Source organism: Leiobunum rupestre, chromosome 6, assembly GCF_980474605.1.
Source record: "Leiobunum rupestre chromosome 6, qqLeiRupe1.1.hap1, whole genome shotgun sequence".
Lineage (NCBI taxonomy): Eukaryota > Metazoa > Arthropoda > Arachnida > Opiliones > Sclerosomatidae > Leiobunum > Leiobunum rupestre.
This window is the reverse complement of record NC_143389.1, coordinates 828,185-854,309: the sequence shown is the minus strand read 5'-3', so window position 1 is coordinate 854,309 and position 26,125 is coordinate 828,185. Positions and strand designations below refer to the sequence as shown.

The 26,125-nt window shown below is 35.7% G+C and overlaps 1 protein-coding gene and 1 long non-coding RNA gene across 3 annotated transcripts; both read left to right on the top strand.

The window, feature by feature from the left end:
* The first annotated feature begins 1,283 nt into the window (after positions 1-1,283).
* On the top strand, positions 1,284-7,796 carry LOC149937639 (uncharacterized). Its single transcript, XM_090178401.1, has 2 exons — positions 1,284-1,468; positions 6,850-7,796. The coding sequence occupies exons 1-2, from the start codon at positions 1,415-1,417 to the stop codon at positions 7,792-7,794; spliced, it is 999 nt and encodes a 332-aa protein (XP_090034527.1). The 5' UTR covers positions 1,284-1,414; the 3' UTR covers positions 7,795-7,796.
* A 7,106-nt stretch (positions 7,797-14,902) lies between these two features.
* Positions 14,903-20,265, top strand: LOC149937638 (uncharacterized). Of its 2 annotated transcripts, XR_016481268.1 has the most exons (4): positions 14,903-15,789; positions 16,437-16,552; positions 18,330-18,359; positions 19,776-20,265. It is a non-coding gene; the product is annotated as an uncharacterized LOC149937638 (long non-coding RNA). The 2 variants fall into 2 exon arrangements; XR_016481267.1 differs by lacking the exon at positions 14,903-15,789 and having other exon boundaries at positions 16,182-16,552.
* Positions 20,266-26,125: the final 5,860 nt, after the last annotated feature.

The following is a 26,125-nucleotide window of genomic DNA, read 5'->3' as shown; positions in this document are numbered from 1 at the left end:
GATACTTATATATATATACGCGTTGATACGTACATATATATATACGCGTTGATACGTACATATATATATGTGTTGATACACACTTATATATGTGTTGATACACACTTATATATGTGTTGATACACACTTATATATGTGTTGATACACACTTATATGTGTGTTGATACACACTTATGTGTGTGTTGATACACACTTATGTGTGTGTTGATACACACTTATGTGTGTTGATACATACATATATGTGTGTTGATGCGTACATATATGTGTGTTGATGCGTACATATATGTGTTGATGCGTACATATGTGTGTTGATGCGTACATATATGTGTGTTGATGCGTACATATATGTGTGTTGATGCGTACATATATATGTGTTGATGCGTACATATATATGTGTGTTGATGCGTACATATATATATATATGTGTTGATGCGTACATATATATATATGTGTGTTGATGCGTACATATATATATATATGTTGATGCGTACATATATATATATATATGTTGATGCGTACATATATATATATATATATATGTTGATGCGTACATATATATATATATGTGTTGATGCGTACATATATATATATATGTGTTGATACGTACATATATATATATATGTGTTGATACGTACATATATATATATATGTGTTGATACGTACACATATATATATATATATATATGTGTGTTGATACGTACATATATATACGCGTTGATACGTACATATATATAAGCGTTGATACGTACATATATATACGCGTTGATACGTACATATATATACGCGTTGATACTTATATATATATACGCGTTGATACGTACATATATATATACGCGTTGATACGTACATATATATATATACGCGTTGATACTTACATATATATATACGTGTTGATACGTACATATATATATATACGCGTTGATACGTACATATATATACGCGTTGATACGTACATATATATACGCGTTGATACGTACATATATGTACGCGTTGATACGTACATATATGTACGCGTTGATATGTACATATATGTACGCGTTGATATGTACATATATGTACGCGTTGATATGTACATATATGTACGCGTTGATACGTGCAAATATATATACGCGTTGATACGTACATATATATATACGCGTTGATACGTACATATATATATTATACGCGTTGATACGTACATATGTATATGCGTTGATACGTACATATATATACGCGTTGATACGTACATATATATACGCGTTGATACGTACATATATATACTGTAGCCATGTCAGGCACCCTTTTAAGGTAGTCCGGGATGAGCTGGTAGCCCTGTTACAACTAAGCTACCGTCGGCTGCTTTACCGAGACATATACTCATTCCCAATCCTGAAGTCGCCCGGTATAGAAGCTCTTGTTTTGCACCCTGCCCGACATGTCTACCGGTTCATGCCCAGCACCAAGGGACGCCACGTTTGTCATACCAGCTGTGAGTCCGTTCCTTATTACCTATACATTCTAGTCTAGGCTTACGGTGAAGCTTAGACTTGGTTCTTTTAACATTGTGTAGTCACACCTTAAGCCTCCTGGGCCACGTTACCCCAACCTTATATCGAGTGTGGCTACATAATTGGTGGCAACGGTAAACGGTTATTTTATTATTATTATTGTGTGATATGCAGTCTGGTGGACCTCATGTTTGGTAGTTTTCGTCCATATTTATGCATTTTCGCCGTTGTGCGGTAGTTTTTGTCTCTTGTTTGGTCGGTCGCCATATTGTTTTTGCGGCCTCGGTAGTTTCGCGGTGAAGCCCCCTTCCTTACTGTTTTAGGGTTAGTTGAGTTGGTAATTCTCCGTAATTGCGTTGCAGTTATTTTTTAATATATTTTATTTAATTTTGTTCTTTTAGTTGTGTTGGGATTAATTTTTTATATTAAATTATTTACTTTTTTTTGTCGATTTATGGAAAATAAGCCTGTTGGCATTGGTTTGGTTCGGGCTGACGCATTTGACGTTTCTTCAGTCGATTCTACCGATTTGAGAATTAGCAAATTTAATACTGCCTTTTATAAATTGTGTGGAATATCAAACAGTGAAATGAGTCAGGAAGGGGAGCAAAGTGTGTCAGAGGGTGCTGATATGGGGAAGGTCGTAGAGCTATTGACCGAGATGGTAGCCGGCCGTAGGCCTAATAAGCGTCCGCCTGTGCCCAATTTCTGGTTTTCAGGGAAGGCTGATGACGACCCTAAGTTGCACTTACAACGTCTAAAGCGTTTTGCTCGGTCATATGACCTCACCATGGATGAGCTACTCGTTAAGTCAATTCCTTTGACCCTTACTGATCAGGCGGAGTTATGGTTCAATAACAATGAATCTAGATTTACTTGTTATGATAGATTTCACGCGTTGTTCTTGGAAAAATATTTCTCTCGGGAGTATGAAAGGGAGTTAAAAAGGCGATTAGCTCAACGAAGGCAGCAGCCGAATGAAGATCCCGAAAGTTATGTTGCCCAGATGTTAGCCCTAAACAATCAATTGACCACCCCTTGGGACTCATTAGATCTATTGGACCGCGTTTACGATGGGCTTAGTGCTGAACTAGCCTCTTGTTTGAACCTCAGTGTCTGTCACTCGGTACATGATTTAGAGCGTGAGATACCGATTGCTAAGCGTATTCTAGCACGGAAAAGAGAAGTTGATTCCTATATGTTGAGTAATAATAAGCCCATTCCCTCCCCGGTTCCTCAAGATCAAAGGGTATATAATGACCGTGGTCAGGTTGGTTATCAGCCCCAGAGACCCAGTGTGGGTCGCGGTTACCAAATCCGTTGTTTTAACTGTGGGGAAGATGGTCACATGGCAAATGAGTGTCGAAAGCCGAGGGTGCCGAGATCGTTTGGTAGTGATCATAATGAGACCAGACCTAAGGAGGTTATTAGCGCTCAGGCTCCAAAAAACTTGTAGGGTCGGGGACAGGCGATGGTGGCTTGTCTCCGACAGCGGTTAGTGCGATTAACGCTATTTATAGTTTTTCTCAGCGCATGGCGAGAATTAATGCCGTTTTACCAAACAAAATTAAGGTCGAATGTCTAGTTGATACGGGCGCTGATTTCTCTTTTCTGTCTGAGGCCGTATGGTCTCTGTTGTTTCCTAATTGGTCGCCGCGTGACGTGTGTGACATGGTTATGTTGGCTAATGGCCAGCAGTCGCCTATTTTGGATGAACAGAAATTAACAATTTATATTAAGGATAGACCTTTTACTCATACGTTTCGTCTAATGGCTGATCTTCCCCTCGACGCTGTTCTTGGTAGGGATTTCTTAGTTTTGCATCATGGTAAGCTCGATTATGAGAGAGGCACTGTGTCGTTGGGAAAATCTAGACCTATCAGTTTCTTTTTCTTATCGGATGGGGATGTTGAGGGGGTGTCTGAGGAATTTAAGACGTCTATTGATCGGGTAATGGGAAGAACTAATGTCCCGGCCGAGATGGGAGTGGCGTTATGTGGCTTATTGAGTAAGTTTCCAGAGGTATTTGCCCCCAAAATTGGTTTAGCCAAAGATGTTCGTTATCATATTAATACTGGGTCATCCCCACCTATTGCGCAAAGACCCTATAGGGTGTCAAGACAGAAACAGGTGTTAATTGAGAAGCATTTAGAGGAGATGTTAGCCCATAATGTTATTAGACATTCGCACAGCCCCTGGATGTCCCCGGTGGTGGTCGTCCCCAAGAAGGATGCTCCGTTTGAGTGTGTAGGTCAGAAACCAGTTGACGTGTCCACCAGGTTATGCGTCGATTTTCGGAAGTCAAACCGCGTAACTGTTAAGGATCCTTATCCGGTGGCGCGAATAGACGAGCTGATAGATGTTTTAGGCCAGCCGCGCTTTGTGTCGCACTTAGATCTTAGGTCGGGATATTGGCAGGTGGCCATGCATCCTGACAGTATCGAAAAAACCGGTTTCACCACCCATGCTGGTAACTTTGAATTTTTAAGGATGCCTTTCGGTCATATTAATAGTGGGTCAACCTTTAATAGGATGATGCAACAGGTGTTGAAGGATAGGCGCCGCTTCGGTGTGGTATTGTATTTTGACGACATTATTTTGGGTCATGCGACATGGGAAGAACACTTGGTCGCTTTAGAATACGTGTTACAATGCCTTCTTGACGCTGGGCTAACTTTGCGTTTAGAGAAGTGTGTGTTTGCTCAGTCGGAAGCCAAAGTCTTGGGTCATGTTATTGACAAAGACGGAGTGCGTATTGATCCGGGCAAATTGCAGGGCGTACGAAGCTATCCAAAGCCCAGGAACGTCAAGCAGTTGGAAAGATTCTTGGGTTTTGCGGGTTGGCATCAGCGTTTTATTGAGCAATATGCGTTCATTGCGAGCCCGTTATATGATCTTAAGAAAAAGAGTAGGAAGTGGGAATGGTCTGCACAACATGATAAGGCTTATGATGATCTAAAATCGGCTATGTTAAACGCTCTTCCATTGGCCACGACTAGAGATAACTGTCCTTTTATTTTGGTGACCGACGCGTCAGAGGTGGGGTTAGGTGCATCATTGTTGCAGTTACAGGACGGCTTAGAGGTACCTATTGGCCATATAAGCCGCATATTGCAAGCGGCTGAGCGTAATTATTCCACTACGGAGAAAGAATGTCTCGCAATAGTTTGGGCTGTAAAACAATTTCGTCATTTTCTGGAAGGGTCCCGTTTCGAGGTGATTACTGATCATTCGTCACTTCAGTGGCTGTTGAATCTTAAAAATCCACAGGGTCGTCTGGCACGGTGGGCACTTTTTTTACAGGAGTTTGATATGTCTGTTAAGTATAGACCGGGTAAACTGAATGTAGTGGCAGATGCTCTGTCCAGGGTTCATGAGCCGTGTGACTCGGGCCTGGTCGGGGAGGTGTTACCATCAACTGAATCTTTGATAAGCGAACCTGGCATGTTGGGTATGGTGACCGACGCTCGGAATCCGGCGCCAGTTGTTGATGGGTCGGGGAGTGCTTTAATCCCAACCCTAACGATGGTTGACTTCCGGAGGGCACAGGCAGCTGATGCTGAGATCAAGCGACTCTATGATATTGTAGTGTCCAGGGTTGACCCCTGTGTTAGTAAGGCGGCTCGATACTATATCGTTATTGATCGGGTTCTGCGCCGCAAGGTGTCGCGGGGTGGCCATAGGATAGTTGTTCCATCACGTATGCAGAAGGTTGTGTTACGTCAGGTTCATGATCATCCCCTAGCCGGGCATCTCGGTGTTGACAAAACCGTTGAGCGTATTATTAGCACTTTTTGGTGGCCTGGGTTGAGAAACAGCGTTGCCCTTTATGTCAAGTCCTGTATTGCTTGCCAGCAGAGAAAGTGTCGAAATTTTCGGTCTCCGGGCCAGATGGTTTCTAATTTGGTAGTTGCTCCTTGGTCTATGGTAGGCGTGGATCTAATGGGCCCTTTACCCATGAGTCGGAGAAGAAACCGATTTTTACTTGTTTTTACGGACTACTGTTCGAAATGGGTTGAATTTGTACCCTTAAGGGTGGCTAATGCGATGACTGTTTCCGAGGCGTTGGTCGAGCGGGTGATTCGGCAGTGGGGTAGTCCTAGGCGCCTGCTCAGCGATAATGGCCCCCAGTTCATCGCGCACGTTTGGAGGGACACTTGCGCGCAACTGCGGATAGTCTGCACGTATGCTTCGCCATATCACCCACAGACCAACCAAACGGAGAGGGTGAATCGGGTAATTGGCGATATGATCAGCGTCTTTGTAGGAAATCGGCACAGGGAGTGGGATGAGTGCCTTCCCTTGTTGCAGTTAGCCTATAATTCTGCTAAACATGAAGTGACTAAACAATCCCCTTTTTGGGTAACCCAGGGTAGGGAAGCCAGACTCCCTTGGTTGGAACCCGAGGACGTCGATCCAGATCTTGATATTGACGCTAATGCAGCCGATTTTTCTGCCAGTGTGCTGGAGCCTTTAGAGGAGCGTTTAGTTTCTATCAGAGAAGTGGTCCGGTTAGCCAAACAAAAGCAAAAGAAATACTATGATAAGACTAGGTTGGACTGGGCTCCGGATGTGGGTTCTTTAGTATGGAAGCGTACTCACCCTCAGTCTAACGCGGCTCTTGGGTATATGGCTAAGCTAGCCGCTAGGTGGGACGGTCCGTATCGCGTTGATAAAGTGGCAAATTCAGTATCTGTCACATTGATAGACTTGCGAACTGGGCTTAACGTAGGCCCGTGGCACGTCAGCTTATTGAAACAGTATTACTCGGGGGAGCCCGATTTGCCCCTTTTTCCGGCGGACTCGAGCGGCGATGGAGCTAGCGTTGCCGCTGATGATACTATTTTGCATCCACCTGTGGGTTTGGAGGCCCTGGGTGAGTTGTTCGGTGATCCTGATGAGGATGACGGTAACGAGAGTGTCGACTGCCATGGTGCTGCCTCGGACCCTGCTGGTGGTGCGGTAGGGATCGCGGAGATGCATAAGGACGGAAATGGTCTGGCTGCTCCCCAGGGAGGCCTTGGCGCCGTGGATCCGCTGATTGCTCCTTTTTTAAACGGGTGGTATCGTGCGGTAGTACACCGGTCTAGGCCATCTAGTGCTGGAGTAGCGCTGGACATTTACTATTTTTCTCCCAGAACTAATAACCAGGGTAACGTCGTAAAACTTCGGTCAGTTAACGATGTCTCACGGGAATTGCAGATAATGGCGGACTTGGGTCTCCCTACCCATGGCTTAGCCACACACAATTTTTGTTTCTCCAGGAAACCCATTTTTAGGGAGCCTCAGGAGTTCGTCAGACGGGCTGGTGAACCTGATCGTTTTTTGTAAAATCACTTTTAATTGTTTTCTTTTTCCTCAGGATGCCTTTCCCTCCGGTCCTGGTTTGAGCTATTTGCGCACACGATTAACTGACAACAAAATTGAAATGCCGGTGGATCTCGCTTTTTCCTCCGTTCCTTGGATCTCTTTCGCTGGTGTGGTGTCCTTGGGCGTTCGTTATAAGCTGCTCAGTAATGCTGAGTTGGCCTACTATAGTGACCGTGCTAAAACCCGTTTTGTAGGGGTTTTATTGGATATCAAGGTGTTTTGGCCTCGTGCTGAATGCGTGTTGCCGTTTCTGTTTGTCCAAGAGGAGAACTTGTCGCAGCCGAAGGTAGTTTTCGATCTTGGTACTCTTGCCAGGATGGGCCTGCTTATGGACTTCCGGTCTGGTGTCTTTCGGCTTGAGCCTTTAGACCATGTGTCGCCGACGCCAACGCCGTTTCAATTTATTCCGGCTCCAGCCCGTATCCGTTGCTATTTCTGTCGTGGCAACCACAAAGTTTACCATTGCCCTCGCCGGCCTAAGCCCTCAAGGAAATCCGCGGGTGGTCATACTAATCCGTCTACCGACGCTCCGGTGCCCCATTTGGATGAGATGACTGTTCAATCACGCCGTGACTACATGCACGCCGCCATGATTTCGCCTACTGCGTCGCCCGCTGTTCCTGTGGTCCAGTCGTCGTCCTCGTATGCCCACTCGGTTTCCCCGGGTGTGGCGCCTTTTTCGCCCGCCAGCGCAGCGAATGCTCTCTCCATTGATGATGATGTGCTACTCTTACATCCTGATCACACCGACCACGATACAGCCGTCTCCGTTGTATCTTCTTACACTGATCCTCGTTCCCATTCGCCGCCCAGGCGTTTTCACCGTCAAGTCAACTTTCCTCGTCCGCGTAAAGCCATTTCTCGGCCCCGGGTACCCAAACATTGCTCTTATTACGGTAACACGTCGCGTGTTTATCGTGGCCGTGCTCGTTTTTAGCATTCGGGCTATGTTTCTTTATTTCGTCCGTGGTGCGTGCTATGCCGGTTCGCGTTGTGTTTTCTTTTTGAGTGTTTCATCCGGATCATTTTTTCTTTTTTGTCGGTATTTGCTGTCAACTTATCAGGCCTTTATTTTTTTTTTGTTCAATAAAGTGGCGTCTTTTGGAATGGGGGGGTATGTAGCCATGTCAGGCACCCTTTTAAGGTAGTCCGGGATGAGCTGGTAGCCCTGTTACAACTAAGCTACCGTCGGCTGCTTTACCGAGACATATACTCATTCCCAATCCTGAAGTCGCCCGGTATAGAAGCTCTTGTTTTGCACCCTGCCCGACATGTCTACCGGTTCATGCCCAGCACCAAGGGACGCCACGTTTGTCATACCAGCTGTGAGTCCGTTCCTTATTACCTATACATTCTAGTCTAGGCTTACGGTGAAGCTTAGACTTGGTTCTTTTAACATTGTGTAGTCACACCTTAAGCCTCCTGGGCCACGTTACCCCAACCTTATATCGAGTGTGGCGTTGATACTTATATATATACGCGTTGATACGTACATATATATATACGCGTTGATACGTACATATATATATATATACGCGTTGATACTTACATATATATATACGTGTTGATACGTACATATATATATACGCGTTGATACGTACATATATATATACGCGTTGATACGTACATATATATACGCGTTGATACGTACATATATATACGCGTTGATACGTACATATATGTACGCGTTGATACGTACATATATGTACGCGTTGATATGTACATATATGTACGCGTTGATATGTACATATATGTACGCGTTGATATGTACATATATGTACGCGTTGATACGTGCAAATATATATACGCGTTGATACGTACATATATATATACGCGTTGATACGTACATATATATATATATATACGCGTTGATACGTACATATATATATGCGTTGATACGTACATATATATACGCGTTGATATGTACATATATATACGCGTTGATACGTACATATATATACGCGTTGATACGTACATATATGTACGCGTTGATACGTACATATATATGCATAATCATAAATAATAATATATTTTGTTTTTTCGGTCGCTTATAAACAAAATATATTTAGTGAGCAGAATTTAAAAGTAATATGTGTAAAATTATGGAATAGCTTAGATAATGAGATGACAATGAATTTGTCGCTCTCTTCATTTAAAACTAAATGTAAAGAGACAGTATCTCTAATTGACTCTTGAATTTGTTGACAATAATTATTTTATTATTTATTTATTTTAGTATTTATTTTAATTTAATTTAGGACTCCTTTGTAAAACAGTTTTAACTGAATGGGAATATCCGAATAAAGCTTTTTATTATTATTATTATTATTATTATTATTAATATATGTATATATATGTGTATGTTTAAACACCCATATATATGCATGTATAAATACGTGTTTATATATATATATACATATAAGTAAATTAGATTCAGTAACTGATCAGCTCTTATTTTAAATCAAAAAGTAGACTATAATTGATCACCTTAAACTGTACTATACACGCTTAACCAGAAATCAAAATTTGTTTAATCCTATTGATAAATATAATACTACCATTTTTAGTAAAGATAATGATTTGTTTATGAAGTGGAAGATCTAAAATACGAGTATAATTCTATCTAATATGTAATTTGAATGAGAAAATTTTATGCAAATTTTTATTTTATTTAAGTAGTTATTATGGCTAATGAGATATACCTGGTATTGAGGGGATTTGTAAGGAACTAATTTTTCTACCTTGGGCATTACAGATTTATATTCAAAATTGTAAGTCATAACTGATGTAAGTAAAACTAGTTTCTAATAGGTTAATGATGAGTAATTAATCACGAGAGCGAGTGCTTCGTAAAAACAAAAGGGCTAAACAACAGATAATTAAAAATGGGTTTAGTACAATTGGAAAATATCTAAGTAATAATGGTTATCAAGTGATGAGCTAATACTTTGTGACCTTAATGCTGTATTACTAGTGGTCAGGTAGGAGGGTAGAAGCAAGCCCTTAATGGATCGCATGTTGACAGCTCTCTACACTACTGTTATTTTATTTTGTAAATATATCTAAGTTAGTTGAAATACAACAGAATCTACAGCTCTGATTTTCAAACTCTCTGCCCTTTTGAAAAGTCTTAATTCTTAAGTCAAATTCTTTATGCTCAAAAATTAATAACTAAACAAAAGTATCATCTAATCACTTTGGTCGTCGTGTATCTTGACTTAAGGAAGCGAGTTGTAATATTATTTAATCAAACTTCCTTTAAAAAGTTTTAAATCTAAAACAATTAAATTTATAACTTTGACTTCTCATAATTTAAAAAAAAATACTTGGTTTTCCCATGTACCTAGTTTAAATTTAAATAATTCTTTTATAAAATGAAGAGACACGCATGGATTTTGTTTAACAATTTTAATTTGGTTGTAAAGGGACCTAATAACTGAGCTTTCAGCCCGTAGGCCTTCGTCAGAGTAAATGAGGTAAGAGCCACAAGATTGAAAATGTAAATACATCAAAGAAAAAAAATATCAAAAGCCATGTATTTTCACTTTTTTATTTTTAAATTGATATTTCTTATCTATAACCCCTCAACATTTTGCATCTTCAAACCCCTTATTCAAATTCATTAATTCTTTTTTATTATTATTAATATATACAACTTCAACAAGCCTACGTTTAAAAATATTGCCTTCTTTATACAAAACAGTGGGGTCATCAAAATTTACCACACAATCATTATTTGATTTCCAAACATGAACCACAGGACCATTTTCCTTGTCACCTTATGGCCATAAAAATGCTTGTTCAGAGGACGCTTTGTTTCACTAATATATTCAACCCCACACTTGCAAGAAACATTATACACCGCGGCATTCATATCAAGAACATCAAAATTGTTTTTTTGACAATTTTTTTAACCATGTGGATTAAATATTCTTTTTAAATTCATAAAACCCTTATTAACTGAAGTGATACCATTCTTTTTTAACAGACGCGACACTTTTTCACTGGTACCTTTGAAATATGGTTAAACCAGGACATTTCTATTTTCTTTAACATCACTAATAATTTTTAACAAAATTTTCATCTAGAATGTTATTTACAACCTTTGGGGAATAGCCTGAATCAACCAACTGTTTTTTAATAATATTTTTGTCACTAACAGGATTATCCGATATAAATTCAATCCTATGTTTTAAGGCTGTAACAACACCAATTTCAGTTTGTTTAGGGTGATGCGAGTCAAAATGTAAAAAACGATTACTATGAGTAGGTTTTTGATATAAACTAAACACTAAACTTTTACTTTCGAAATGTCTTTTCCAAGGGTAAATTTAATATCTTGATCCAGTGAATTTATGTAATTGAGAAAATAATCAATATCACCCCTATATTGTTTCTAAAAATTATAAAAATTTCATCCACGTAACGAAACCATTTTTTAATATGCCTACTATTCCTTTGGTCACTACAAACCTTCTCTTATTCTTCTTATTCGCTAGAATGGAGGAAAGGGGATTACATACCTAATTTCTTATTGTTTCATTTCCTTAAGAGGGGATACAAGTATGTTGAGTTTTACTTAATTATAAAGTTAAAATTTTTGGTTTTGTTTCCATTGCAACTAGTAATATATTTAAAATTGCCTAGACCTCTCTGTAGTAGCTAGTCCAGGATTTCTGAGAGATATATTTTGTGCTGAACTTTGGCCTAAATACTAGAGAGTTTTAGTGATATTTTAATACATTGAAATGGTCTAGGTCATGTCAATTGGAGAACCTGACTATGAGGAATAGTTTGAAAGTCAGGTGTGTCCACCCTTTGAATTTCAATATGACTAGAATCAGCGCATCTTAACACCTAGTGTAATGTCTCTAATTCATAAAAACCCAGTTTTAATAGTTTTGTTCTAAGATTTCGTACCGTCATAAAACTTCACTCAACAGAAATTGTAACAGCTGGTGGCGTGGTTTGCTCATAACTTTGTTCTTATTGTTAAAACCAGTGGACAGTGGATACTCTTTTATTAAAGTTCTTTACTGGTCAATATTGTGCTAGCTAGCTTCTATTGAAAGCCCAATCATTTCAGCTAATGTAATGTTTTGCTCCCATTTTTTTTATATGGCGATTTTTGTTTTGAGTCAATTTTTCTAAATAGAGAAAAGTTAATGTTTTTCTAATAATAATAATAATAATACACCAAAATTAGTTAGGAATTTGGCCGCAGTAATTTCAAAGTATTTTTTTATATTTAATTAATCTGTCACTTATGACGGCAACGTTTCCCGACATTTGGAAAACTGCAAGAGTAACGCCAATTCATAAAGGAGGAGATTTTGAAGATCCTGAAAATCTTCGACCAAGCCTCTCATTCAGTGGCGTAGATGAGAACTCAGAGCCCCCCCCCCCCCTGCAAAAATCTCTGTGGCCCCCTTTTTATTTTTTTATGGTGAGGGGGGCGCCCTCCCGAAGCTCGAGGCCCCCCTTGAAGCTCGAGGCCCCCCGCACCGCGGGCCCTGCGGACCATCAGCTACGCCTCTGCTCTCCTATAAAAACGTGTATAAATACTTGGAAGATACGAGTGTCCTGTATGTAAATCAATCAGGTTTCCAGACGGGCTACTCTGTAAATACAGCTATTTTTAATTTATATGAACAGATTATGCACCATCTAACAAATGGAGAGAATGTGATGGTTATTTTTGTAGACCTATCGAAGGTATTTGATACAGTGCAACACGATATAATCATAGATACTCTGAAAGAAAAGGGTGTTTCTGGTAATGTTTTAGAAGGGTTCATTTCTTATCTTAAGGACAGATCCCAAATAGTTGAAAATGATGGTACGGTTTAGAAGTCCCTGAAAGTCAAACATGTTGCCCCGCAAGGGAGTGTAATGGGCCCGCTTTTATTTAATGTGTATACATCTGACCTTCATTGTTATATAAAAAATGGTGTTCCAAACGAATATGCAGACTGTAGGGACCACCTATAGATGGCGATAGATTAATATATGACGTCACCATAAGTGACTAAAGGTAGTTTATATAGGGTTCCCTGGAGTAGGAAAAGAGGTAATCAAGTGAGACCACTCTTAGAAGCTAGACGTGCCCGTGCAAGAAACGAAGAACAGTAAAGGTGGAGGTATGAACTAATAAAGTGTTGATTAATAATTATATTGGCGTTTACCCTAAATTTAAATATAAGACGTGTAATCTCTCTGTAGTTTCATAATTTGCATTATTTGAAGGAGAGTTTATTACAGAAGATATCGCAATAGTAATTGCAGGTTTAAAATTAGACGAATTGGTAAAAAAGGCGAAGTTGACTTATATTGTTTAAATGAAAGCCTTAAATAGATAAAAACAAATGTGCTATTTTCGCCAAATAGAAAAATGAAAAAAGATGCCCTATGTGTTCGAACAATTTGAAATAATACGATAAAAAGAACGTATTCTTTCAAATATCTTGGCCTATGGATTGACGAGAATCGTACATGGGTCACGCATGTAGATTATCTAGCAAGTAAAGTAAAGTCAAGGTTATGGCTCTTAAGACCTTTACAGAATTCTGTTAGTGTTGATATTCTTAAACTGCTGAATGTAAGCTTAATTAAGTCCCTATTTGACTACGGTAGCCTCTTTTATAATCAAGCGACCAAAACTAACTTGCAAAAACTAAACTGTGTCCTAAATGCCGCCATAAAATTAATTGCAAATAAAACAAAATATTCATCTTTAACTGGGGGTAGTGAAATAGCCCAGATAAATAGCCTGAAGTTTAATTATTTCTATAGTCTTTATCAATTTATGTGTAAAGTGAAACAAGGAAATGTTCCACCATGTGTTGCCAAATGGTACCAAACTGAAATTAAGGGACCAATTACAACGGGTTGTTTAACGAATTTTTATGTAGAAACATGCTATACCCTTAGGAGCAAGAGTGTAATAGCCACGACTATAAAATATTGGAATCAACTCCCCACTGATTTAAAATCAGCTCAATCCTTTAGTATCTTTAAAAGTCAAATATATCTATATATGCAGGGCTTAGAATTGTAAACTTATAATTTATTATTTATGTAATGTAACTTTATTTAACTAACTGGACCTGGACCCTTTTGTAAACAAGTTAAACTTAAAGGGGTTTCCAATAAAAAAAGCATTTTATTATTATTATTATTTTTATAACCTAGATGACGTGCATAACACCCTGAGCACTCCAAAAACCTGCCCAACGTTTACGTAAAGTACACTAGATGTTTAGCTTTAGAAAATTAATTAAAACATGAGTAGTCTTGAAAATAATAGTTTAAAAATAAATATGAAAATTAAGGAATTATAAATTTTTAATGAAGTTTATATTGTTAGTTCAATATTGTTTGAATTTGGCATTGGGATGTCAAAAACTAAAGCCAAAAGATTGCATGTTAAGAAGAGATGCCCTCTTCAGCTCATGCCCTTGGACATATACTAACCGCATATTACTAACCCCTCCTAAAATAGGGCTTGCCTATTCTTCATCAATTAAGCTCTGTGATAACCACTAGCATTGTTATTAACTTATTGTCACCATATGAAACATACCAATTGTATTTTTAATTGTAAGAAACATAAGATTCATAGACATACGAATAGTACATAATAATACTAATATACATTTCTATTGAAATTTATCTTTAATATTAACATGTGCGGCTATTGCAAGAACTTGTTATAGTGTGCTCTAACAAGCGCTCACAATATAACAATTGTTATATTGTGAGCTCTTGTTAGAGCACACTATAACAATTTCAGTTAATTGTGAATTTTTAACCCCTGTCCCTAAAATGTTTTTCTGAGGATGGCCTACAAAGATGAGTATCAAAAGCAAATATAGCAACCCACATTTGAAAGCATCGCAAAAGAGCTCCATAGTGTTAAACTCTATACCATTAAATTTAACTACTTTGATCTGGGTTAAAACATAGAATTTATAAGAAAAAGATTCTCATCCTTCTGATTTAAATGTCTGCTGGAAAACCCAGAAGGATGTAAAGTAAATTACTGTTTTAATGCCTCAAACTATTTGTGGTTAAATTAAAATCATAATCCGGTACTCTGCTAAAAAAATTTAATTTAAGAAAGTGTTAATTAACAAGTAGGTAAATTAGCAGTTAATGGAAACTAGACTTGTGAATCATCTCACCTCCTTTTGGCAAAGTGATGTTTTTCAAGGAACACTAGAATGTTTCACCAATTCTTTCATTTTTTTAATTTTGCTTAAATTGATTTAGTAGTAGTATTTATAATAATAATACTAATTTTACGCTAAGGCACCACCTTAGGCGTAAGTCATCGAGCGACTTTTAAAGCCGTTAATTCAGGTGGCCGGGTTCCAATGCGTAGGAGGGTGGTGGCAAGCCCTGAAAGCCACGCGAGCCAACAGCTCCCTACACTTAACTATTACCGATAACCTCAACAAGTTTTTATGGAAGGGGAAACCGAAGAGCTCGAGGAAAACCTCTTAAACCAGTGGGGAGAGAACTTGCAAACTCAACGCAGAAGGAGTTGTTCCGAGTTTTCACCCTGTTGCATTAAGTTGGCAAGAAAATACTTTTAAGTTTGTAATTAGTTGGTTTTTAGTAGTCTAGTTAGTGTAAAGTTGTTTTTAGGTATGGTTTTAGTTAATATTAGTTTGTTTGTCTCAAATACAACATTTTTTTGTACATGAATGATTTATTAAAAGAAGTTTTTTAGTACTTTTAATTCTGGGTGATAACATTAATCAAAATCACAAAGTGTTGCAAGATTTATGGGTGCTTAATATTATCAGAATATTTTTTATATCATATCAAACTGGAAGCCAATCCGCATATGTCCACCTGAGTAAAAGGTTCCGAGTCTGTCTCGATCTGCAATAGATACAATCTGAATTTGGTCATTATCTATGGAAATGTAAGCGTATTTTTTCACTGTGTTGCTTTTTTGTGTTCGGCATTTCTTGTGTTTTATGATGCATCCATCATAGATGTTCAGTCCCAATTTACCTTAAACATTAATGTGCATAACTTATTTGTACCTAGAACGTATATATGTATAAGAACGTTGAACAAAAGGCATTGCTTGGGCCATGATTTAATCTCTCTCAGAATAACTCCGCCGTAAAATCCGTGTGCAGCCCGCGCTTGAACTAGAAACGGTTTTAACCTGTTGAGTGCGCTGCACCTGGTTTTTTGGGCGGAGTTATTAAATCATGGCACCAGGCGCCAATTTGATCGTTCAACGTTCTTATACATGTATACGTTCTTGGTTGTACTTAAAAATAGAAAAATTTCAATTATTCTTGACAATTGTACTCATTAATTCTGCTATAGCTATAATTTATTTTTCTCACAGCTTTTCTAACTTATGTAACTTTTCTCAGTGTAATTTTAATTTAATAACATCATTTGCAAATTATAATATCAAGAAATTATTATAATTTCCAAAAATGAATTAGCATTTTTATTTCTTTATCTCACAATAAAAATAAATAAAAAATTTTCTTCGAAAAATAATGATACATTTTTATCACTTTAGGCTTACTCATTATATCCTTGCAGAGAGCCATAGATTGTCAAAAGAATCCAACTCACAAGTTCTCAAGCTAATATCCCCAGAGAAGAACAATGTAGTTCCTTAACAGATGATTTATCTCCTGGATCACAAATTGTACAAGGTATTACTTCAATATTTCAAAACTGGGAACCTCGTATGGTGATATCTAGAATTATGGAATTAGTGTTACCAGTATTTGAGTGATAATTGCACACTTTTATTGGATAAATTAAAACATAAGTTACCTTAGTTTTCTTCGTATTACAAGGAAATTATTGTCATTAAGTAAACGTGTGACTAGGTATACTTTCCAGTTTAAATGAAAATAACAAATTAGAATTACCTACAGTTGTAAGCGGTGACGTTTTTAGTTTCAATTAACAAAAGAATCCTATTATCATAATTTGTGACTTAAAGTTGTATTCATTTTTAAAACGTCATCAACAAAACTTAATTTTAAGTACTTAATTTCCTGTTAAGTAAAGTGGTATTTTACATGTTTAAACAAGCTAGATCATGTTTCACCTGCAGTGAATTTCCCCAATACTTCTGAACGTGTTTTAAATGGTGAAAGTTCTTACAAAGTTGCACACCACTCACTTGCAAATTCAACTTCTATAGATCAGATTAATTCTTTTCACAGATGAGTTTTGAATGGAAAATAGACCTTTTCATAAATTCGCTATGATTGCCCAACTTGTTCTTGAAATTGTGCAGTCAAACCTATTAACGAATTCACTCGCTCTCTTTAGTGGGAGAGTAGGGGAAGCATTGTAGAAGTGAGGAAAAAACAGTAAACAAGAAGGCCACGTTAATTTATGGAAAGGCCTATTGTGTGAAATTTACCACAATGCATTTTACAGTTGGATATATTTTAATATATATATATGTGTGAGAGTTACAAAGCTACAAAACAGTTTTAGATTTTTCAACATTTGGATGAAGTTCTTTCCACCAGGGGCACTACAGTCTTTGAGCTTTTTATTGTTTTGAAAAAACATGTTTAGATTTATAAACATGGGTATTGGGTGGCTGAGTGGTTAGCACTTTCGCCTCTCAGCAAGGGGGGCCGGGTTCGATCCCAACTTGTGGCACTGGATGAAAACTCGAAACTACTCCTTCTGTGTTGAGTTTGCAAGTTCTCTCCTAACTGGTTTAAGGGGTTTTCCCCGAGTTCTTCGGTTTCCCATTCACATAAAAATTTGTCGAGGTTAACGGTAATAGTTAGTGTAAGGAGCTGTTGGCTCGCTTGGCATGAAGGGCTTGCCACCACCCTCCTACGCATTGTAACCTGGCCACCTGTTTAAAAGGCAATATAAGTCGCTAAATGACTTGGTGATTATTATTATATTATTCAGTAGCGGCCCTAACAAGTTTTGCGGGTGTTTGAGATCTTTTTGTATACAATCGCTTATTCGTGACAGCACGAGGTTAGGTGCGTTTTGGTCTTGTGTTCACAATTTACTGGTCCCTATCTATTGTTGAATTTCTGGTGCCCCCCTCCCCCCCTTGTTTGTAAAATCTACAAACAAGAATCATTCGCTCCATGATAAAGATCGCAATTATTTAAAACTTCAACCTACAGCTGCAGTAAGTTTTCTAATATTTTTATGGACTTAAATTGGCAAGTTTGAAATTTTTAGTGTGTAATTTCTCTTTAATGACCTACATAATATGGTATACTAAGTATACCTTGATGGGAATTAGTCTTGTGCAATTTATGTAACATTTTGGCCACAAAAATATTTAATTCTGAAGTGCTAGACACTTATTGTGTATTTAGAAAGAGAAATTGTCAAAGGTTTTCTCTTTCAGCTGGATTTTATAAGAATTTTACTCCACTCCATTTATTGCATAAATTAGGTTTATTAATGTAATTTTTTTTATCATGCTTACAGGTGTGCACAGATCCTAAAGAGTCTGACAAAGTATTTGTTTCAAATTTAATTTTTTGACTTCAATTGTCTTGGCTTCTGTTAAACCTTTAAGAAAATTATATATGTGTACACTTGGAATGTCTACACAAGGCCAGTGTAGGCCAGGTGCCTCTCATAGGAGGCATTATAATGAATTAGAGACTAATTTAAGATTAAGCATTGTCTTGAATAGAAGCAGTGCACTTACAAACTAATTTAGTCTTTTTTCATCCATAAAAAATCTTCAATTTTTGTAAATAGTCCAGCTATGTAAAGAGCATTACAAATGTTTCTAAAACTTTTGTGTGAGTTCGAATTAGGGTATCTTAATTGCATTCCCTGGTAAGTTAATTTTGTTGAAAGTGTCTTACATTTTTTAACGCGACAGCAGCCAGTCAATGATTTCATGCCCCTGCCTGTTGGTCAAAATCCATTTCAACTGTATACATATATTTTTTAGTTTGACCATTTCATGTTTAATATGTAATAAAAAGGTGTATTTAACCACTGAACAGTTTGGCCTTGGTTAAGGCTTAGCGGATATGTAGTATAATCAGTGGGTACCATGATTAAGAACCTTAACATTTGTGAATAGGAATTAGTGTTATATTTATATTTATTATGTTACTCATATTGCACCCTGATACTTACCAACAACAAATGAAATGTTAGTTGAAAAATACTTAGGCATCTGAATAGGGATCGACGCTAGTACTTATCTGTGGCAGGGCTAGTCACAACCCTCTCACGTGGTTTAAAATTCCCGGTATCACTATTTAAAGGGCCTCAGGACTGTTGCAATGAAGGTTATAAAAATAGCTTATAATTATTTTTATTCGTTTGCGTTATATTTTTGCTTTAAAGATTTGTCCATAGTTTCCCTTACCAAAAAATAAGTTGGCTAAAAACCACTTAGGACAACTTGTATTTCAACTTGGTTTTCAGTTTGTATTTGGGACAAATGCCTACTTAAAAATAACTTAAATCCTCTTTATTAATCAACTTATTTCCAACTAAACCAGAATCAACATTTACATTTAACTACTTAACACCAACTTAAATCCTACTAGGGAAACATCTAAAAACCAACTTAAAAATATTATGTAATTTCCTGACTACTAAAACCCAACTAATTATAAACTTAGCAAAAGCAGCATTTTCCTACCAACTGAATAACAACTTATTACCCCTTTAATAGAAACTTGAAATATGCTGACAACTTGAGCCTCCTTAATACCAACTCAATATCAACTAATAATGTGTATACAAACTAAATACAAACTGAAATCCAACTTATTTTTTGGTAAGGGTTATCATGTTATGAAAAAAGCTTTTATTTATAAATTTAAATTGATGTTCTTTTAAGTGATTATATGTTGCATATGCCAATACTAGAATTTGGATTAATGTATATTTTTTAATAAACAGGTTAAATCTGGTATGAAAAAAACCTACGGTGCTTTTTCTGAAGAAATATAACTTGTAGTGCTCACCTTATATTTATGTTATATAATTACACTGAAAGAAGCTCTTTCCTTAAAGAATTCATTACTTACACACACTGTCTAACATTCTCGCTTAGTCAAAATTGTTAATGGTTTTTGAGTTATGGTAGTTAATGCTGTAGAGTATGAATCCAATTTTTGATTAATTTGTAAAAATACATTGTTTAAAGTGTCGGCACTATAACAACCTAGGAAACCTGCAGTTTCTAGTTGAAACTAAAATCACAACTATTTTCCCAAGTACTTATGTCATGTTTTGTAACTTGTTTCATCTATGCTATGAAGTATTTTTCCTTGAAGATTTGTGTCAAAAAGAAATGTTATGAAAATACTTGTAGCAGCTAGTAGTATAAGTTTTTGAACTTGGTTTTTGGTTCTTTATGTAATGAAAAATATATCTTTTGAATTTAGCGTCTCTGATAATTTTCTTGTATTTTTAAATTTGTAATAAAGCCTAAAGGCATGCACTGCTTGTGTTTTTCTTCAATAAATATGATAGTTCCAATAAATTTTAAACATAGTACAGTGGAAAATCCGGTAAAGATGTTACTTTGACATTGTATCGACACATTCCACCATCTGTAAAAACATTGAAGGTGAAACACTGAATATTAAGTGAAAGTAAGTAATAAGACTAATAACTTTTCTTTAGCTCTTTGCTGTATCGACTGGTATCACAAACATTTTATAATTTGTGTATAATAAAAGAGCTATTGACTGTGTAGCCACCAAACAATTTCAATGATTAATAATTTTTATGAATAAATGTCAAGTCTGACCTGTGGATCTATCCAAAGTTGCTACTCTCAAACTCCGTGAACGGAAAATGGCCGGTTGCTTACACAGAGGCGTGAACGTAGAACGATGCTATAGCGACATTCCACCCAATCGTTACCTGCTATAACTACCATCGTATTTCGTTGCTTTTAGTGTCAGGTGGTAACAAATTTAGTTCACAAAAGAACATCGAGTACTCGTTTTTTTTTACTCAAACTCGACCTCGAATAAGTAATTGGAGAATACTCGTTGATTACCGCGTACCTAAATATTGCATATTCGGGTACCCAATTACTCAAATAAACTGCTCTCTAAACACGTCGAGTATTTATTTTTCCCATCGTCGTTGCTTCAAAGTTCAAAGAGGGGTTTTTACAACTTTCTGGTGGGCAATAAACAAAGTTATGGAAACTTTGGTTCATTTAAATTAAAGGAATATTTTTCAACATTGAAAGTTACTTCATACTCCTTTTAAATTTAATTTCATAATTACTTGAATAAAACCAGCTTCTAATCAAGTACTCGATAACCTGACTCATTAAAATTATTACTCAAGGTTTTTTTAAGTTACTCAACTCGAATAAGATAAATTTTCCCCTTTATCAAGTACTCGATTACTGGACTCGAATACTCGAAAAAAAATTAACACTTGATAACCGACTCAATTGCCTGAAACCACTAATCCAACAACCCTACAAATTGCTATGTCCACACCCTGTGAAACTCCTAAATTCTGTTTTTAATGCGTTAATTTCGATATTTAATTGGCAATTAAAGGGGAATTTTTGGCATCACAAAATTCCAGCAGCTTATGAATTACTACATACGATTTTTGGATATCCATTGGATATCATAAATAAAAATGGATTTGGATGTGTTTTTTAGATATGCATGGGATATTCTATGAATGAATAATTAGTGCTTGCTGGGTAATTATAGTTTTTATTTTTACATTTATTTTATAATTTAATTTTATATATTTAATACATTTCATAACTGTTAGTATAAACTGACTCATTGGTTGCATGCAAAACTCTTACGAAATAAATATTATTTTCCGATGGTATGCTTTTCCTGATGAAATAATTTAAATTAAGCTTAATTATAGGATCACTAAAATTTGTAATTGATCCTAATTTATAATATTACTGTTTATTTTTGTTTATAATATGCTTCCGTATTTTTCAGAATATCTTAGCTATTTATCTAAATTTAACTCAAACTGAGATTAATATCGATAAAAACCCAAAATATTTAAGAAAAAAAGTAGTCTAGCCCGAACTTTTATTTTCAACTTTTAACAACAACCATACCTCTCGTTGAGGTTTTACAAATAAAACTGTTCGATCCTCCAATATTTTCTTTCTTCGCGTTTTAGAGTTTTTACAAGATTTCACTTATAGTTTCATCTCAAACCCGTAGACTAGACGTGATTTATTTAGTTTTACATTCAATATTATTAATTTTAAATAAGTTTAACCATTGGAATTCAAAATTCCCGCCAAGATTTTCATTTCGAGGGTAGCTTAAATCTGCATTTAATAGTCTTAGGATCTCTAATTACCTTTGTAAATTGGGTTAGTTGGAAATATTTTCTATCGTTTCCGTAAATCGCGAAATTTCGCCCTTTCCGATGGTAATAAATTTCTGTGGAAAATTTACAGCACTAAATAATATAAACTAAATAGTTTTTAGGCTAAAGAAGTAGAAATAAAAAATTAATCTGCTAGAAAATAGCATTTAAAAATTGGACCAACGCCTGTAATTTCGTTCTTCACGCATTGCATAGACGTGTCGAGTGAAGCTCGCTACCAGTGTTTAGCTTAGTATTGCCTTCGCTATAGGACCCCTGTAAAGGTGTTACTTTTGCCGCATTTCGCTGCTCGAGGAGAAGTTGACATACACGTACTTTCAGCGAAATTTCGCGTTTTAGGAAAACGATAGAAAGGCTTCAAACTAGCCCAATTAATTTACAATTGAACAAGTAACTGTTTATAGTTGGTATTATATTGGTAGATATAAATAATTGAAAACTAATTAACTTATAATTTAATATATAAATAACGCGTCAAGTATAATGACTACATGCGATTTATAGGTAATTGAATACCAATAAACGAAAAAGTAATTGTTACTGATTGCAAAATAGATGCTGATTGAATGTGCTTGTTATGGATTTGAAACTGCGTGTACGTAATTGATGAATTAAATATTTCGTTATTATTGTAATCATTATACTAATGATATGAAACGTAATAATTTTCCAAGATTAATTTTACACAATTCTTAATTAATAATTGTTACTGATTGCAAAATAGATGCTGATTGAATGTGCTTGTTATGCATTTGAAACTGCGTGTACGTAATTGATGAATTAAATATTTCGTTATTATTGTAATCATTATACTAATGATATGAAACGTAATCATTTTCCAAGATTCATTTTACACAATGCTTAATTAAATTAATAACCATTTTGGTTATAATTCCTTGATATTTTATAATTTTAATTAAAAAAATTGAACTATTTCTTTTGCAATACATATTAACAATTTATAGATGAGCTGAAATAGCCGCAGTCGTATCTATCGTTTTTCTAAAACGCGAAATTTCGCTGAAAGTACGTGTATGTCAACTTCTTCTCGAGCAGCTAAATGCGGCAAAAGTGACAACTTTACAGGGGTCCTATAGCGAAGGCAACACTAAGCTTAACACTGGTAGCGAGCTTCACTCGACACGTCTATGCAATGCGTGAAGAACGAAATTACAGGCGTTTATCCAATTTTTAATTGCAATTTTCTAGCAGTTTAATTTTTTATTTATATTTCTTTAACCTATAAACTATTTAGTTTATATTATTTAGTGCTGTAAACTAAAGGAATTGTAAATTTTCCACAGAAATTGTTACCATCGAAAAGGGCGAAATTTCGCGATTTACGGAAACGATAAAAAATGTTTCCAACTAACCCAATTTACTAAAGTAATTAGAGATCCTAAGACTTTATTAAATGCAGATTTAAGCTATCCGCGAATTTAAAATCTTGGCGGGAATTTTGAATTCCAATGGTTAAACTGCTTTAAAAAGAATAATATTGAATGTAAACTAAATAAATAACGTAATCTACTGGTTTGAGATGAAAGTATAACTGAAATTTAAAAAAAATCTAGTAAAAACTACTTTTTTTTATAAATATTTTGGGTGTTTAAACGAAATTAATCTCAGTGTGAGTTTGATTTAGATAAATAGCTAAAAATGAAGCCATTTTAACTCGTTAATACATTTTCCCGAATTCAAATTTCCCGCTGAAATTTCAAATTTTAGGATCGCGCTTAAACTTAATTTGACGATTAAATGCTTTTCTTTGTATATAAATTTAACTACTTCATTGACGTGCCCTACAATTTCGTTTATGAATGCTAAGTTAATTTAATTTTGGCTTTAATTCCCATTTAGGGAAATCTAAAATTTTTGATGATTACAGGCGGGAATTTGAAATAACTTGTTTATAAACTAACAGTATTTTTTTATATTTAGTTTTGTTTATTCGCCTTTGGGTAGTTAAAGTTAAGATATTCTGAAGAATACGGAAGCATTATAAACAAAAATAAACTCATATTATAAATGATTAGTGATCCTTAATTAAGCTTAAATTTAAATTATTTCATCAGTGTTTTTTCAAACTTCATATATTTACCTGAGCAATATGCAGTCCTTTCGGTTTTTGGTTTTTGAGTACAGGTGTATATTGGGGGAGACAGTAAATTTTCTAAGACAAAAAGAAAGATTAGAAATATGACTGTCTCCCCCAATAATCACCCAGGGACCCTATGCAAAAACCGAAAGGACTACATATTGCCCAGGTAAATGTACGAAGTTTGAAGAAACACTTTGGTGATGTGATTAACATAGTCCGATCTAATAACTACGATACATTACTTATTTTGAAACCTGGCTAAGTAACGAAAATAGTGACTCTTTGGTGGAAATTGATGGGTATAAAATAATCCGTAAAGACAGAGAAAGAAACACCTTCCAATACAACTTCACAATTGGTGTCACGTTAACAACCCAAAGGCTCCATATTGGTGTATGCTAGTAACCTTAAGTGTAAATAATGTACATATAACTGAACCTTTTGATGTTGCTGAAGCTTTTAACCATTGCAGTTTATCAATCTCTGATAACAATGAAATTATCCCTTCAATATTTCCTCAATTTAGCTTTGAAAAAGTAAACGAGAAGACTTATCATGTGTTATATCAAGAAACTAAAAAATAGTACCGCAATAGTTACTGACGGTATCTCTGCTAAAACAATAGCGACCCATTATCTCAAGTCCTGGCCACAATTATAAATCTATCTTTTGAAACAAATCGTTTCCCAAACCTATGGAAAGAAGCCAAAATAGTCCCTATCTTTAAGTCAATCTGGGAACGACGAAGATCCCAACTCTCTCTATCTCTATTACAATAGATATTATTTTTCCAGACTATATTTTAACTATCTTTAATGACGCTTGTTCGCATTACCACATGACAAGAACCGACAGGTACGGTTTCACTGTGAAAAGTAAAATGTAAAAAAATGTGCAATATTTAGAAAAACAAATATGGAATAAATTACCAACCAAACTAAAAATTATTACTAGTCTGAACTCTTTTAAAACTGAAATAGCTAATTATGTAAGAAGTATTTGATTGCCTATTTCAGGTAATTTATATTGTAATTTAATACACACGGAACCTCATTGTAAAACAGTTCTTCTTTCTGCCAAGGCAAATAAAGACATTATTATTATTATTTTGTAAGAGCTAGCCAATGATTCATAGTTTATACAAACAGTTATTAAATGTATGAAATATATAAAATTAAATTATAAAATAAATGTAAACACTAATCCCCTTCAGATGTTCTAATGATATACAAACACATCCAAATCGATTTTTAATTATGATATCCAATGGACATCCAAATATCGTGAGAAGTGATTCATAAGCTGATGGAATTTCATCTGCTAAGTAGGCGATAAATTAAATACAAAAATAATTTTGACTCCAAACCGGATGAAGGTTACCAGCAGTCTGCAGAGAATGGTGTAAAGAAAACCATATCAGAAAAAATGTATGATTTAAGGCCTTTAAAAAAGTTTTAAGAGGAAAAAATAAATACATTATTTTATAAATTTTAAATACAATTCATTTACAGGAAAGAAGCCAAATGCACATTCAAACATGAATTTCTGGTATTAATGAATTGGTAGGGCTAGTTAGAGGAACATAATATACATTGTAAGGATAGGGGAAAGTAAGATAAAAACCTGTAAGAGTGGTTACCAGTGAATATACCATTAGGGGTTGGCAGATATAGTCATTGTCCAAAACAAAAAAACCACGTGGGAAAAAACTACTGTTATTTTTATAAGGGGGATCCCATATAATTTAGCGATAGGCTGGGAATAGTGTAAATACCTTAAAGAATAAGTGACTCAGGAATGT

Bases quoted from the DNA above. Each gene is read 5' to 3' on its own strand.
- LOC149937639 (XM_090178401.1), top strand. From the start codon at position 1,415: ATGTCTACCGGTTCATGCCCAGCACCAAGGGACGCCACGTTTGTCATA. The intron at 1,469-6,849 runs GTGAGTCCGTTC...CTTTTTCCTCAG, and splicing joins CCACGTTTGTCATACCAGCT to GATGCCTTTCCCTCCGGTCC.